This window comes from Carcharhinus amblyrhynchos, chromosome 30, assembly GCF_965287045.1.
Source record: "Carcharhinus amblyrhynchos chromosome 30, sCarAmb.v2.hapA, whole genome shotgun sequence".
Taxonomy (NCBI): domain Eukaryota; kingdom Metazoa; phylum Chordata; class Chondrichthyes; order Carcharhiniformes; family Carcharhinidae; genus Carcharhinus; species Carcharhinus amblyrhynchos.
In genome coordinates this window covers 29,384,786-29,400,064 of record NC_137353.1, presented here as the reverse complement: position 1 = coordinate 29,400,064, position 15,279 = coordinate 29,384,786, and the positions used below count along the sequence as shown (strand labels likewise).

Here is a 15,279-nt window from a genome sequence, read left to right as displayed (position 1 = left end):
GGGGAATCATCCCAGGATGTGAGAGGCACTAGGCAGACACATTTTGGAAGCTAGCTACAGTCATGCGCGTGTTGTACATTTCTTACTAATAAATATCTCTTTATGTTCACTAATGAAATCTGTGAAAGTGCATCTTTATGTTTCCCTTTCAGACTATTTCAAGTTTTTAGTTTAGAACATAGAAAAACTACAGTACAAACAGGCCCTTCAGCCCACAAGTTGCACCGATGATATCCATACCTACTAGGTTACCTATAACCCTCAATTCTATTAAGTCCCATGTACTCATCCAGAAGTCTCTTGAAAGACCCTATCGAGTTTGCCTCCACCACCACCGACAGCAGCCGATTCCACTCACCCACCACCTCTGAGTGAAAAACTTATTTTAGTTTATTTGTTGGTATCACAAGTAGGCATACATTAACACTGCAATGAAGTTACTGTGAAAACTCCCTAGTCATCACATTCCAGCACCTGTCTGGGTACACTGAGGGGGAAAACTTAGCATGGCCAATGCACCTAACCAGTACAACGTTCAGACTGTGGGAGGAAACACGCGCAGACATGGGGAGAATGTGCAGACTCTGCACATCAAACCCGAGTCTCTGCTGCTATGAGTCAGCAGTGCTAGAAAATGTCAAAGTTGAGCGCTCTTGTAGAGTCAAAACTGTTCCGTATGTGTTAACTTTGTATGCAAATTCACCCTTGGAGTAACATACACTGTTCCATCATTGCACTAGATTGTTCTTCCCCAGAGATGAATAGGCTTTGGGAAGTCAGGAGATAAGTCACTCATTGCAAAATTCCCAGGCTGCTTTTGTAGCCAAATGGATGGTCAAGTTTCTGGCGAATGGTAATCTCTAGAATGTTGGTGGTGCTGGACTCAGCAATTCCATTGAACATCATGAGCAGATGCTTAGATTCTCAGTTTGTGAAAATGATAATTGCCTGGAACTTTTACGATGTGACACATGCTCTTTTATCAGCTGGCGTCTGAATGTTGTTCAGGTCTTCCTTCACGTGGGTGCAGACTCTCTCAGTATCTGAGGAGTTGAGATAGGTGCTGAACGCTGTGTAATCATCAGAAAATGCCCACTCTGACTATATGGAGGCAACGCGAGATTGGTTGGTTAAGCATAGAATATTATCCTATATAAGTGGTGTAGTGATGCCCTAGGGCTGAGGTGATTACCTTCCAATGGCCACAAACTTAAAAGGTTATATATTACTCACAAGTAAGGCTTATATTAACACTGCAATGAAGTTGCTGTGAAATTTCCTTGGTCACTACAGCCCAGTGCCAATGCACCTAACCAGCACATCTTTCAGAAACCGGAGCAAACCCACAGAGACACGGGGAGAATGTGCAGACTCCACACGGACAGTGACCCAAGCCAGGAATTGAACCTGGGTCCCTGGTGCTGTGAAGCAGCAGTGCTAACCGCTATGCCACTCAGTTTGCAGATAAGGGACCAATCATTGAGAACTAAGTATAAGAAAAATTTCTTCACTTAAAAGATTATGAATCTTTGACATTCTCTACCCCAGCAGGTTATCAGTGCTCCAACACTGAATATATTTGAGGTTGAGATTTTGGGCCTGTCAGGAAATCAAGGGATATGAAGAAACTAGGCCATCTAGCTCTTCGAGCCTGTTCTGCCAGTCATCTTGATCATGGCTGATCATCGAATTCAATATCCTGACCCTCCCTTCACCCCATCTCTCTTGATCCCTTTCGTGCCAAGAGCTATATCCTGGCACAGTGGTTAGCACTGCTATCTCACAGTGCCAGTGACCCAGATTTGATTCCCAGCTAGGATCAGTGTGTGTGGAGTCTGCACATTGTTGCCACGTCAGCGGGAGTTTCCTCTGGGTGCTCTCGTTTCCTCCCACAGTCTGAAATACGCGCTGATTAGGTGCATTGGCCTTGCTAAATTCTGCTTCAGCATGCCCGAATAGGAGTGTGGCGACTAGGGGATTTTCACAGTAACTGCTTTGCAGAGTTAATGTAAGCGTACTCGCGACACTAATAAAATAAGCTTAAACTTAAAACATGCACAAACACACACTCACACCCACACTGATGCACAAAGATAAACTCCCACTTCCACACATGAACACACATATACCATGTGTATATGCGCGCGCACACACACACACTAATTGAGGAACATCTACTCTTTTTGGAAATGCAAGTTAATGAAACAATTGTCACACTGAAAACTTAATGGGCATCATCATAGTAAACCCTTCCCAGCCACAAGATACACATGGAGTTATTGACACGAAGGCTACAGGATTTCTATATGGATGCTGTCAATGGCCACCACACTTTGCAAAATGCAGTGGTGTTAAGTGGCTGCATCTTGCTGCTGCTGTTGCCGTTATTCAGAGCAAAAAAAAGATCAAAACGTTTGTTCTGCTGCACGCCTGCATCAGATGTTCACAAGTTGGAGCTAAGCTAGGGGTGCCCTCAAGGCCACTGAGGTAACTGGAAACCTGCACAGACCTCTCCCCGCAGCCAGTGCTAACTAGGTGTGGCAGCTGCTGCAGTGATGGTGCTGATGTAAAGGCAGTTAGGTTTTCAGGGCAGCTGCCAAGTCACTTTTGATCTTCAAATGTGTAATATGAGTGCTTTGTAAAGAAAAAGGCCACAAAAGAACAAAGTAAATTAGAAAAGATATTTAAAAGGAAAATAGCTGTACTTTAAGTATTCCTTTCCCCACCCCCCACCCCCATGTGGTAATATTCCATCCTATATCATCTATAGTTAATAGACAAGGGAGGTCTTGTACGCTGCAATTGGGATGAGATATGTCAAACAAGAGACCACACTTGTCCTTTTACATGGGTGGTGTACTGAGCAGTATAGTGGTTAGCACTGCCACCTCAGCAGCAGGGGCCTGCGTTCGATTCCCAGCCTCGAGCCTGCATGGATTTCTTCTGGGTGCTCCGGTTTCCTCCCACGATCAGAAAGACGTGCTGGTTAGGTGGATCGATCATACTAAAATTGCCTCTTAGCATCACAGGGATTGACAGGGTAGTTATGGGGATAGGATCTGAGGGGGATATTGTCAGTGCAGGCCTGAAGGGCTGAATGTTGTCCTTCTGTACTGTCTAAGTCACATAAATTATATCTGGCCACAAAACAAGTATGAGGATCAAGCTGTACAATTTAGCCCGCACCCATGCTTTCAGATGCAGACAGCACTTAAACTTCATACTGTTTGTGCTTTACCATGACTATGGCATGCAATAAGCATGCTGCAAGGCAGCTGCGTGTCCAAGCACAGGGCACAAAATTGAGAAAAGGTGAGCACCACTTGAAGTGAACTAAATGTACAAGCTGTCAGCAGTAGCCCGTTACACCCTTTAGGTGTGTTCCATCCAACTTTGCTAGCTTCCATATTAAGCATTGACTGCACCTTATATCTTCACAGTGCTGACTATCTCTATTGGCCAAAATTTAAGATGACAACATTTCTAGCACAATGAACAGAAAACCTCTTTAAATTACTTCCACTGAAGCTACCCTGCACCTCAAAGACATTTCTTCTGTTTCTTAAAAAAAAATGAAGTAACAACAGATCTCATTTTAATTAATAAGAACACAAGAACTAGGAGCAGGAGTAGGCCATCTGGCCCCTCGAGCCTGCTCCGCCATTCAATAAGATCATGGCTGATCTTTTAGTGGACTCAGCTCCACTTACCTGCCCGCTCACCATAACCTTCAATTCCTTTACTGTTCAAAAATTTATCTTTCAAGGAGGAAGCCTCAACTGCTTCACTGGGCAGGGAATTCCAGAGATTCACAACCCTTTGTGTGAAGCTATGAAAATTGATGACCTTACACTTACCAACATTGTACTCCATCTGCCAGACCCTCGCCCACTCACTTAGACTGTAGAGATGAACTGAGATATCCACAGTAACATATGTACTTAAAATGCCATTCCCTCAAAATTAGCAATAATTGCATTTTATACATCAGGTTATTCCTTTATCAAGTGCTTTTACAAACTTCGCACTCTTTACAACTTAGTCTTTTCAACACTGAGAAATAACTGGTGACTTATTTTTCCCCTCAGCTATACCAAATTGATTCAGTCATTTCAACAGTTCTATTTTGCTGCCCCTTAAACACTGGCCGCCCTCACTGGATTTAAATAACCAGGAGGTCAAGAAATGAGAAACGGCCAGCCATGTACATAATGGAGCAATTCATGCCAAATGCTTCTGTCTGAATATGGCTTCGGTCCTTTCTCAAGTCCACAGTTCTGAGATAATTGCCAGTCTATATTTGAGCTGGGGATGTGACTTTTGACTGCAGTGTGCTGCATGGGTAGATTTTCATGCTTCTGTCCATGTTGGAAAGGACACAAGCAGGCTTGAGAAATAATGAGGGATTCCTGACCCCATTCCTGGCACTAGCTATTTTCAATTGGTGCAAGAAAGCCCATACTCAGCACTGCATTCCTGACCTTGCTATCTCCATTAGGGGCATTGGCATTTTGGACCATCATATTTCAAAGGAGTCATGAATGCTGGGCAAAGCCTAAGCTGGAATTGGGAACCTTTGGACAAGTATGTTCAAAAGATTTTGCCAACTTCACAATACAATGGTTAAATGTATTAATAGTAATTTTTGTTGCAGCTTTGCTTAGAAAAGGTTAATGATGATTAAATGATCCAGATGCATTAGAATATATTATTCACTTGATAAAGTGTTCTTCTGCATTCCAGAGACTCATTTTACTGCATCAATTGGACCCTGTGTTTACATCTTTTAATTGATTGACAACTCAGACATCAACTTATACATCTGTTCTATTGTTTTGAAGGTTAAGATTTTTGATTAAGTGGTCAGCCATATATTCAGAAGTGCAGTAGCTAGCTATTTGTTCTGCTACTTTGAAGGTTTTAATATATTCAGTTCTGGAGTCCTTGTTGACACAGCCATATAAGAACAGCTCATTATGAAGGCTCAGCTAAACTCCAAATCCTGCTGATGGATTCAGCTGAGCAAGGGATGATAAACTTTGTTTTGATTGCCAATTTTGAGTTCCTCAGGATTGTTTTTGAAAATGCTTCAGAATACCAGCTTGATCAGTTAATAAGATGACTAAACTACATTAACATTTCTTCATCTTGACATTTTCTTGAGCATGCAAATATGCCAAATAGAATTAAAATAATGAATTAAAAAAACTATGGGATGTGAGCACCATTGACTATTCCTAATTGTCCTCGAGAAGGTGGCTGCTTTCTTGAACTACTGCACTCCAGGCTGCAGGTGCACCACACACCTGTTAGGATGAGTACTCCAGGATCTTGACCCTAGGTCTATTCTGAGATCTGAACCCAAAAGGCAGGAGAGTAGCAATGCTAAATACTAGTCATTGCTTGATATAGACACAAGCACAACAGCAATGCTGATGGTATTGTATTACAAGGGACTGTGCTTCAAAACTAATACATTGCTTTACAGTCAAAGCCACTTAAGTGACTTCATAGAAATATTTCTTTAGTTTTGTTTGAGATGTAGATAATTTCTAGTCTTCAATAAAATATGACCACCAACACCAACAATTTCTGAACTTTACTCAAAGTCAACTAAGTGTTCAAAATGGCTACAGATTCTAGGACCTCAAGAATTCAACTGAAGTTCTGTATGGGTTATGATTATTTATTTTGTGTAATGCACTTAAAATAAAACAGGTGAATCCTAGAAATTTATGCAGAGTGTATCAATACTGACAGGAACCAAACCCCTATGGTACATTTGCAAGCCACCCCAGAAACCAATAATCCAAGCAGAGTTTTAATAGAAGTATCTTAGGAAGTAGGAAATCTAAGTTGCACATGGACAAAAGCTATTCTAAATTAGAAAAGTTGAGTGTTTCAAGCTTTATTTTTTTCTGTAGCATTAAAAGTGTGCAGATTTATACATCAGTCAATATGAATAAATAATAAAATACTACATTATGATACATCATAAATCTCAAATTAGATAACCTGACATGCAGATGTTGCTGCTAAAGGAAGGATTCAATGGTTCTCAGTATATTTTAAAATGGAATTCAGAAATACAAGGGGAAATATCTGGTCATGTTTTGTATAAACAAGGTAAGTTTCAAAAAAATGAATTTTGGATGCCCACCACTTTCATGTCAGTTTACTGCCATGGTGATTGGAAGTCATTCCAATATTAGTGAAAATTATATATTTGAATATAGACTATCTACAGTGCAGAAGGAGCCTATTCAGCCCATTGAGCCTGCAACAACAATTCCACCCAGGCCTTATCCCCATATTTAATCTGCCAATCCCCTTGACACTAAGTGCCAATTTAGCATGGCCAATCCACCCAACCCACACATTTTTGGACTGTGGGAGGAAACCCTTGCAGACTCAGAACAAACTCAATCACCCAAGGCTGGAATTGAACCTGGATCCCTGGTGCTTTTTCCTCAGTAAGAAGTCTTACAAGACCAAGTTAAGTCCAACAGGTTTATTTGGTAGCAAACACCACTAGCTTTCAGAGCATTGCTCCTTCGTCAGGTGAGTGGGAATTCTTTTCACAAACAGGGCATATAAAGACAAACTCAATTTACAGAATAATGATTGGAATGAGAGTCTTCACAGCTAATCAAGTCTTAAAGGTAGAGACAATGTTGACCTGTGCTGCATCAGATTAAACTTAAACTAACGTTGAAGAATTAATTCATCCACTGGGTGGGAGAGCAAAAATAGCACAGAAATGAAAAACCACACTTGTCATTGTACTAAGAAATCTTGAAAACTGTTGGGCCATAAGCGAGAGAATTTTAAGTACCAAGTATTCAACAAAATGCAATATGTCAACCAAAATTGCATGAACAGCATTTGGTGATTTTAGCGTGTTGTGCATTCAAACATTAAAGTCATTTTCTTCAAAAATGGTCTACATTTTCTATTTCCAAGTATCTGCTGAAACCAAAGCTATACTCCTCCTGCTTGTAATCAGATTAACCGCTGCATATAGTGCTAACCACTGCCGCCCACGTTTGGTGCACAATGATATTGTAAATAGGTTTCTGATGTTGTTAGTTGAACAGGAGGAAATCTCTTGTAACTTTGTACTCATTGCAGATGTCAAGTCATACTCATGACTGAACAAAGAGGGATTAAGACTTTGTTCTTACTCAAATAAACCAAACCAGATATCAAATTATTGCAGATTTAAAAATCCAAACCTTGATTAAAAAAGGTTAGTTATCTTAACAGTGAGCAAATACATTAAAATCCCAAGTCACTCTCTGCATGCCCCTCTAGGGGGCAGCCACTTACACAACCAGAATGAACTATAGGATCATTGAAGCCAAAATGTAACTAGAAATTGGGAAGGAGCTGAGAAGCCAAACTACAGGATTTGTAATTGCTCCGTCAATAGTATTAAAAAGTACATACAACAGGGAATGCTGAAAATTTCAGAGCAGACAGCACCTGTAGAGCAGGACGACAAATTAGCCCTTCAGATAGTAGCTTCTGTAAGTACTCCAAAACATTAGCCTCTCTTTCCTCCGCAGCTGTTGACCTGTGCTACATCAGATTAAGCTTAAATTTAAGCTAACACTGAACAACTAATTCATTCACTGGGTGGAAGAGCAAAAATAGGATAGAAATGAAAAATCACACTTGTAGTTGTGCTAAGAGACCTTAAACTGTTGGGCCATAAGGAAGACAGAACTAAGTACCAAAGTATTCAACAAAATTTGATATGTCAACCAAAATTGCATGAACAGCATTTGGTGATCATAGCATGTTGTGTATTCAAACATTAAAGTCAGTCATTTTCTTCAAAAATGGTCTACATTTTCTATTTCCAAGTATCTGCTAAACCAAAGCTACACCACTCCTGCTTGTAATCAGATTAACCGCTGCATATAGTTTCAAAGTTTATTTATTGGTGTCACAAGTAGGCTTACATTAACACTGCAAGCAAGTTATTGAAAATCTCCTAGTCACCACACCTGTTCAGGTGCAGAGGGACAACAATCAATGGACCTAACAAACACATCCTTTGGACTGTGGGAGGAAACTTAGACACAGCAAGAATGTGCACACACTGTACAGTGATCCAAGCTGGGAATTACACCCAGGTCCCTAGTGCTGTGAGGCAGCAGTGCTGACCACTGCCACTGTGGTGTCTTATGTTGCTGCTATAGTTCAAGTAAAACTCACCCCAAAACTAATGACAAGCAGGTCCTCCATTTAAGATTGTATTCAAGGTGACAGGTATGTTCCAGATCAAATACTTTACCATTGGACGCAGAAAAGCCGCAGATCATGCATACTTGCCATCTCCCACAACTACAAGGTAGATATTTCAGTGCTAAATTATATACAGGTTGTGCAGTGAAGATAACTAAGGTTTAGACTGCCAAAACTAGTTTTACAGGGGCTTTACAGTCATTGGAAATTAGTACACAAAAACTTCAGAGTTTGTTGGATTTAAACCCAGGTCCCAGAGGTGAAGCAGTAGCCTTACAGTTTATAGAAAGTGCCCAATTCTACTTTGCAAAGAAAAGCCACTCCTCTGCCCTCACCCTAAACTCCAATATTTCTCAATTTCTCAAAATTGTAGCCCAACAGAAAGAAATAAGGGTCACTTTCCATCATACACTGCCCACTGATTTTAAATTCTAATCCTTCAAGTGCAATAATTTCAAAAAAGTACAATAGAAATGGAAATTAAATTACTTAAGACAGAGTCACTTTATGAATAAAGTTAGAATCCCAAACAACCAGAAAATTCCAATGTGACAGGTTCTTGGTGCTAATGTCAGTTTACCTCAATTCAGAGTAGTAATTATTTCCCTATCTAAAGTATTGCATTTGAAATGATGCGTCAGTAACTACTGGAAATGAAACTATGCCATGTAGTAACTTCCACTTGGGAACATTAGCACACATGGATGCTATAGGTCCACCAGTCAGAATAAAGGTTTAAAGGCCCTGCAAGACTTAAAATTGCTCAACACGTTGGACCAACATTACTGTCAATTGTGCAAGTGTAAGCAATGTTAGAAATATGGTTTGTGTTTTAAAACCTTAGCATAGGTAACAAACAACTCCCCATATAAATCAGGTTAAAAACAAGCTGAGTTATGATTTGGACAGCATACTTGTGTGCTGATCACTTAATAGGTTAGATTTCCCTTATTGCATGCAATTCTAATATTTTTGAGCTTAGTTTTTTCACTACATCTGTTTTTCTATGAACATGGAACTAAATGTAAATGGTGATTGCTAACTGTAAATCAATGGTCCCAATGAATTAAATTCCATTTTATTACATGAAAATTCCTACTGGTGTATAGATCATATTCCATTTTTTTCATGAAACTAATGACCTTCATTGGAGCTTCCACTGGATTATTGCATAAAACTACAAATGATAGCCTGTGAGCCAACTCCAGACTTTGAAAGTGAAAGGACAGATTGGTAGTGGGGGAAATTGGGGGTGATGCAAATCATTAAAAAAGCAAATCTTCATCTGAAGACTCAAGGAAATCAGTCACCTTCCTCACTCCATAAACACCAAAAAACAAGGAGCTCTACTGAAAGCAGTGGGGGGTAGTAATCATTGAGCGGATCAATGGCTGACTGAATTTGGGAGAAGCAAGTCATTGATTTGAGTAACAATTTGATAAGAACACTTCTTGGGATATTTCACTGAGGTTGTGCAATTAACAGGGACCAGGATTTCAATCTGTTCAAGACACGTTCTCTTAAACACAAGTCTGAGGAAATTAACCATCTGAAGATTATGATTTCAAACGTTCAAATGATGAAATTCACTTGCCTCCAGTGGACAAGTTTCAATAGTTATCCAGAATGAATAAAAATCTTCTGGTGCCATGGTATCTTCAGGATTGTCACCTTCATTCCCTTCCACTCTATTTTATCTACCAAGTTTTCATCAACATGTCTAACGCATCCCATTACTTGATATATTGTGCACCTTTACTTATTCCAGTTAAAACTCATCCTTTAAGTGTAAAGCACTGGATTATAATCAGGAACATCAGAGCATAGTTTCACTATAAAAGGATTATCTTTGTGCTCAGTTAGAGAGATATAGGAAGAGGTGTGAACCACATAGCCCCTCAAGCCTGTTGTGCACATTATGGTTGATCTTCTGATTTTCCTACCTGGTCCTCATATCCCTAGATCACCAATTGGATGACCAAACATCAGTCTACCTCAACATTAAAATCAGTGATGGCACATATCTTTTGAGGTTGAGAATTCCAAAGATTGAGTGGAGAAATTTCTCATTAGTCCTAAACGATCGTCCCTTACGCCCCCATGTTATAAATTCCCCAGTCAAGGGAAGCAACCCTTCAACATCCACCTGTCAAGCCCCTTCGTGTCTTCAACAAATCAATAAATTAACAAGGCATATATTACCAGATGGAAGTTGTTTGCAATGATTTGACAGGAGGGAGAGAGAAATACACAACTGGACAAGCACACATACAGAAAAAGGGGAACAACAGTGACAGGGAAAAGAAAAGACATTTCATAAGAAAGAGGAACAAAAGGGTGAAGGGGAAAGAAAAGATGACCACATGGGAAATGGGAAGGAAAGAGTGCATTGCAATTCACTATACATTGAACTAACAGTTGCTTTTCCAAAGCAATTGTAAGGCATCCTACCAAAGAAAGCATCACACTTTAGAGATTTAAGCATGCTGTTTAGACATAAATCAAAATCAGGACTTGTTTGTTCCTATGTCTCAGTTTGAAAGTACTTGATGTCAAAAGTTTTCACACAAGTTCAAATTCCAAACATTATATGGTTGCATTTTATTAGTATTTTCTTAAAATGTTTTAACCCTTCCCAGTCTGGGACCACGGATTAAAGCCTCAGCGGTCCACGCTGTCAGCCACATGCGGTGTCTATAAATTGAGGTTACTGGTTAGTCAGATGACCTTACAAGGTCTAGAGGTCCACTGTACACCTCACCAACTCCACAAGAATCAGCGATCACCCAAAAGTCCAGGGGGAAGATCACAAGGCCATGACTCTCCTTAAAAATTACTAAAACTTGGTCTTTTATTCACATCAAATGCTGCTATTTCCTGACTTCCTGGGCCGACGACAAGTTTCCTCTTTGAAGACAGGAAAGGGTTAATTTGCAGTACGGTACGTTACAGGTCCATTATAAACCGACGATAAAATTTGTAAAAATTTCTTCGAGTTGAAGGCAGCCAACACTGAGCAATGGAATTGGTTTTATGCATCGAGTGCCTGCAAGACATAAAGGGAGTGGAGAAAAATCATTTGTTTCTACTGCAAGAACTCATTTTCAGAAACAAAAGTATTTATAACGAATAGGCTTACATGAAGTGATCCCAAAATTGTAGTGAAATCCCAGAAATCTCATGCAAGAAAAACTCAGTCACCACAAAAATGTATGGCAGATAGCAGTCCCTTTGCAAGGATATTTCCATTTTGGTCACAGTGTATTTGAAAAACTGAGGGAATCAGTTTCCAAAATGAGTTGATATTGCTTTGGTCATCGTCAAATCTTGACCTGACGAATCTGCATAAATTGAAATGTCAAAGCATTTCATACAAGAATGGCAGAACCAGTCATGTTAAACCACAATACACTGCAACATCAAGGCAGTCTGCTGCTTAAAATACTACCACAGGATTTTTAAACTGCCACCTGAACTGAAACATCAAAACTGGCAACAATCTCAGTTTAATCACCATTTCCACAAGTCAGAAGAACAGTGAGTTTTAATGTTACAAGAACTTGCTGGGCATTGATAAGGGATTCAGCAGAAGGGGTGAGGCAAGTGTCCACACCATGGGGGAGAACATGTTAAAACTGACATACGAAACTTCAAGACTAGCAGAATTAAGCTGATCCGATTGGATTACCTTTCTGGCAAACTCTGGCAGAACAAATGCTGCCCGGTGCATATCAGCATTGTAGTATTTCAGTTGCATCTTGTCCACTTCCGCTGCTGACAGTTGTCTCACAGGTTCACGAAAATTAGTTTCCTATAAGATAATCCAATCAATAAGGTTTCACCAACAATAAAACCCTGTCAAAGATGTTACAATCTAGAGGAATGACCGCATGAAGATGCTTCCAATTCTAACTACTCAAACAAATGCACTTGAAAGCCACTTTGCTTGCTGTTCTTGCCAGGCACCAATGTCCGTGTAATTTATTTTGAATGTCTGTAAAGTACAACTTTACACAGTTAACAACCTTCACTGTGAAAGAGGCAATTGGCTGACTTTGTTGACTTGGCAAACATTTGATTTTATTTCCAAGGTTGCAGGTTCTCTTAACACCAAACTCAATTTACACAAGGGGACAGAACATGTGAGTTTGTCACAGCTACATGACCATAATTCTGTCCTAAGATTTGTCCTGATGGCATAGGAAGTCTGCATAGGCCAGTGTCAAAAGGCACAAGCACATTAAAATGTAAAACCTACTGACAGGCAGTGCCAATGGAAACCTGGTCCCTCACCAATACTGTGCCCCTGAAGATACTCAAGACAATTTATGAAAGTGTCATGGTCAACTCAATTTTATTCTCAGTAAGGTAAGAATGGTTAGTATTGGCTTTAATATAGTGGGTAGAGGTAGTGAACATCTGTATGTCAAGAATAATTGGCCATTCGTACTTCATATTTAATGGCAAAATGTTTTTTCATGCGGCAGTGCAGACTCAATGGGCTGAAGGGCCTTTTCTGTACTGTATGATTCTAATGAACGAAACAATTTCTGAACTTGACTTCAAAGGTAAAGTGCTCCAGGTACTGGAAATCCAGAAATAAGATAAGCCCCAGCACAGGCAGGGGAAATAGAAAGAAAAAAAAGGGAATTATGAAAGGATGAAAGGCAGGGGAGATCAAAGAGTAATGATTAATGGTGCCTGGGGTCATGCTTGGAATGGAGGTGTTTCCCATCCTAGGTTGGCTGTCAATTCAATCCTTCACACTCCCACTTTGATCTGTCCTTGGCCTCCTTCACCTGTTTCAATGAAGCTCAAGGAAATCACTACATCTTTCAAAGAGGAACTTTACAGCTTTCCTGATTCAACAATTTCAAATCATAACCACTGCTCCCATTGTTTGAGCAATTGCTAAAAAAGGAGTCCATTATAGCTCCTCTGGAACCCTCTATTTTCTTGTTTCCATTATCTTGCAACATGCTTTGTTACTTAATTGCCCCAACTTCCACCATTTCCCTGTCATTTTTATCAACCGAAACATTTCGACAATTGCTCTTTCAACAGAATCCACGTGACCTGAGTAATTTCAGTATTTTCTGTTTTTATTATTCATTTCACACAATGCCTGTTCAGACAGCATGCAGAACAACCTACAATTTAACGCTAGGAACAAAATTAACTGAAGGGCACTTGACTCACAGGATTTTTACTGCACAACATAAAGCCAATCTGTCCACTGGGGTACGTGGGGATTGTGCTGTAAGCATATTCCACTACAGGAAACAAGGATTTACAGAACCTCCGCATCTCCTTTATGAGTTCAAGGTGCAGCCACTGACATTCACCTGCAGAAATCACAGTTAGATCAGCAAGAAAAGTCCAGGTATTCAAGTTTTTTTAAAAAATTGTTTCAACCTATAAAATCTTTCAATAAAGAAAAAGTGCTGCGGATGGTGGCAATTGAAAGAAAAACAGAAAATGCCGGAAAATCTCAGTAGGCCTGATGGCATCTGAGGAGAGAGATAGAGCCATGGTTGAGTCAGGATGCTGTTAGACCTGCTGAGATTTTCCAGCATTTGTTGTTTCTGTGTAAAACCTTTTGCTGCTCCAGCTTTATATCATTTCACTGGGATAGGTCAGACATATGGCCATACCCTCAAGGGATCATGAAGCAAAAAGCAACAACAGATTTGGTGTTTTTCTACCCTTTGCTTTTGGGTCATCCAAAATTAGCAATCAGATCAAACTTGGAGCCTTCTCAATTTGAATGGCTCATTAACTCACTGCACAGAAGGCTGTCCTAAACTTCACTTCTAAAGTAGACACTAAAGTCACAAATGTCTAACATCTTTGAAGCTTCTAACAAAAGCTGAATCATTACTCCCCCACCCCCACCCATGCAAGAGATCAGATTGTTTCTTTGCTCATTTCCTCAATTTAACAGGCAGTTTGTTCTATTACAAGAAACAGGCTTGCAAAGTCTTCATATCTTGTAGCATGTGCACCACTGAGGTTGTGACGTATTTTATTTGTATTCAGGTTTGTCTGAAAACCTCAAGTGTTGACACGACACCCAAGGGAGATCAAAAGTGAAAACTCGAATGGTACTTTCAAAATGTTGATAACTGATCAGACAGGCGGTTCAGTTTACACACTGCATAAGGGACAGACCTTGTAGAAAAGGCTGAGGCGATTATGAAATAGGATGAATACATCATGAAAAATGTGCTTTATCGCTAGTGGAGAAATTATTTTGAAGTTGTTAAAAGGGGTAATTGGTCCAAAGATTTCTCCATTGAATGTGACAATTGGCCAATGCAACTTAATACATAATTTCATATTTTTCTACTTTGATTGGGAAAAACAAGAGGCTGCAATATAGAAGGGGTTATAATTCTAAAAGGGGTGAAGAAGAAGACATGTATTAACTGTTGAAGATGGTAGAGCAGATTGAGAACTTGTTAATAAAGCATGTGGGATCCTGAATATTGTAAATTGAGAAATCTCCAAACGTACAAATACTATTGAGGGTAAACTGCCTACCTTGTGCACCAAGGATCCCATCTTCACGCAGAGCATTCTTCATTAACTGGTAGTAAGACTCTTGAAACAAACTCTCAGCTGGTCCTTGGTATCAGACAGGAGGACGACAAGAGCAATAGGTGCAAAACAGAGGGAAAGGACATGGAGAATTTGAATTTCACAAAAATAGAATGTGAGAAATTCATTTCACAATTTTACAGCTGACATTTTGGATTTTTCCTGTTTACAATTCTAATTGTCAAATTGTCAGGCTGAGGGTGTGGGTTATGAAAGACAAATGTTATCAAGATAAAATGGAGTTACTGCAGCTGCAATGGTTCTCCACAAAAACACCAATTGTATTTTTTATATTTACAAGATTTACCCGTGAAAGGCCAGTAACCACAAGTGATGTGCCCTCATCTTAAGCAGCTTTTACATGATTCATATGCAAGTTACCTGTCCCTGAAGAGGTTTTACACAATGGCTACAAATGCAGGACAC

The 15,279-nt window shown here is 39.8% G+C and overlaps 1 protein-coding gene across 3 annotated transcripts in view; it reads right to left on the bottom strand.

Annotated features, from left to right (window-relative positions):
* Positions 1-15,279, bottom strand: part of srm (spermidine synthase) — a 35,565-nt gene that overhangs the window by 1,485 nt on the left and 18,801 nt on the right. The window contains exons 5-8 of one of the 3 annotated variants that reach the window (XM_080214963.1): positions 14,797-14,880; positions 13,453-13,598; positions 11,942-12,064; positions 6,499-11,299 (exon numbers count right to left, since the gene is read on the bottom strand). In XM_080214963.1, coding sequence (XP_080071089.1) covers positions 11,285-11,299; positions 11,942-12,064; positions 13,453-13,598; positions 14,797-14,880 — 368 coding nt within the window. In that variant the 3' untranslated portion in view covers positions 6,499-11,284. Of the gene's footprint in view, positions 1-6,498; positions 11,300-11,558; positions 11,595-11,941; positions 12,065-13,452; positions 13,599-14,796; positions 14,881-15,279 lie in introns of those variants that run through there. The other 2 variants (XM_080214962.1, XM_080214964.1) reach the window with 2 other exon arrangements.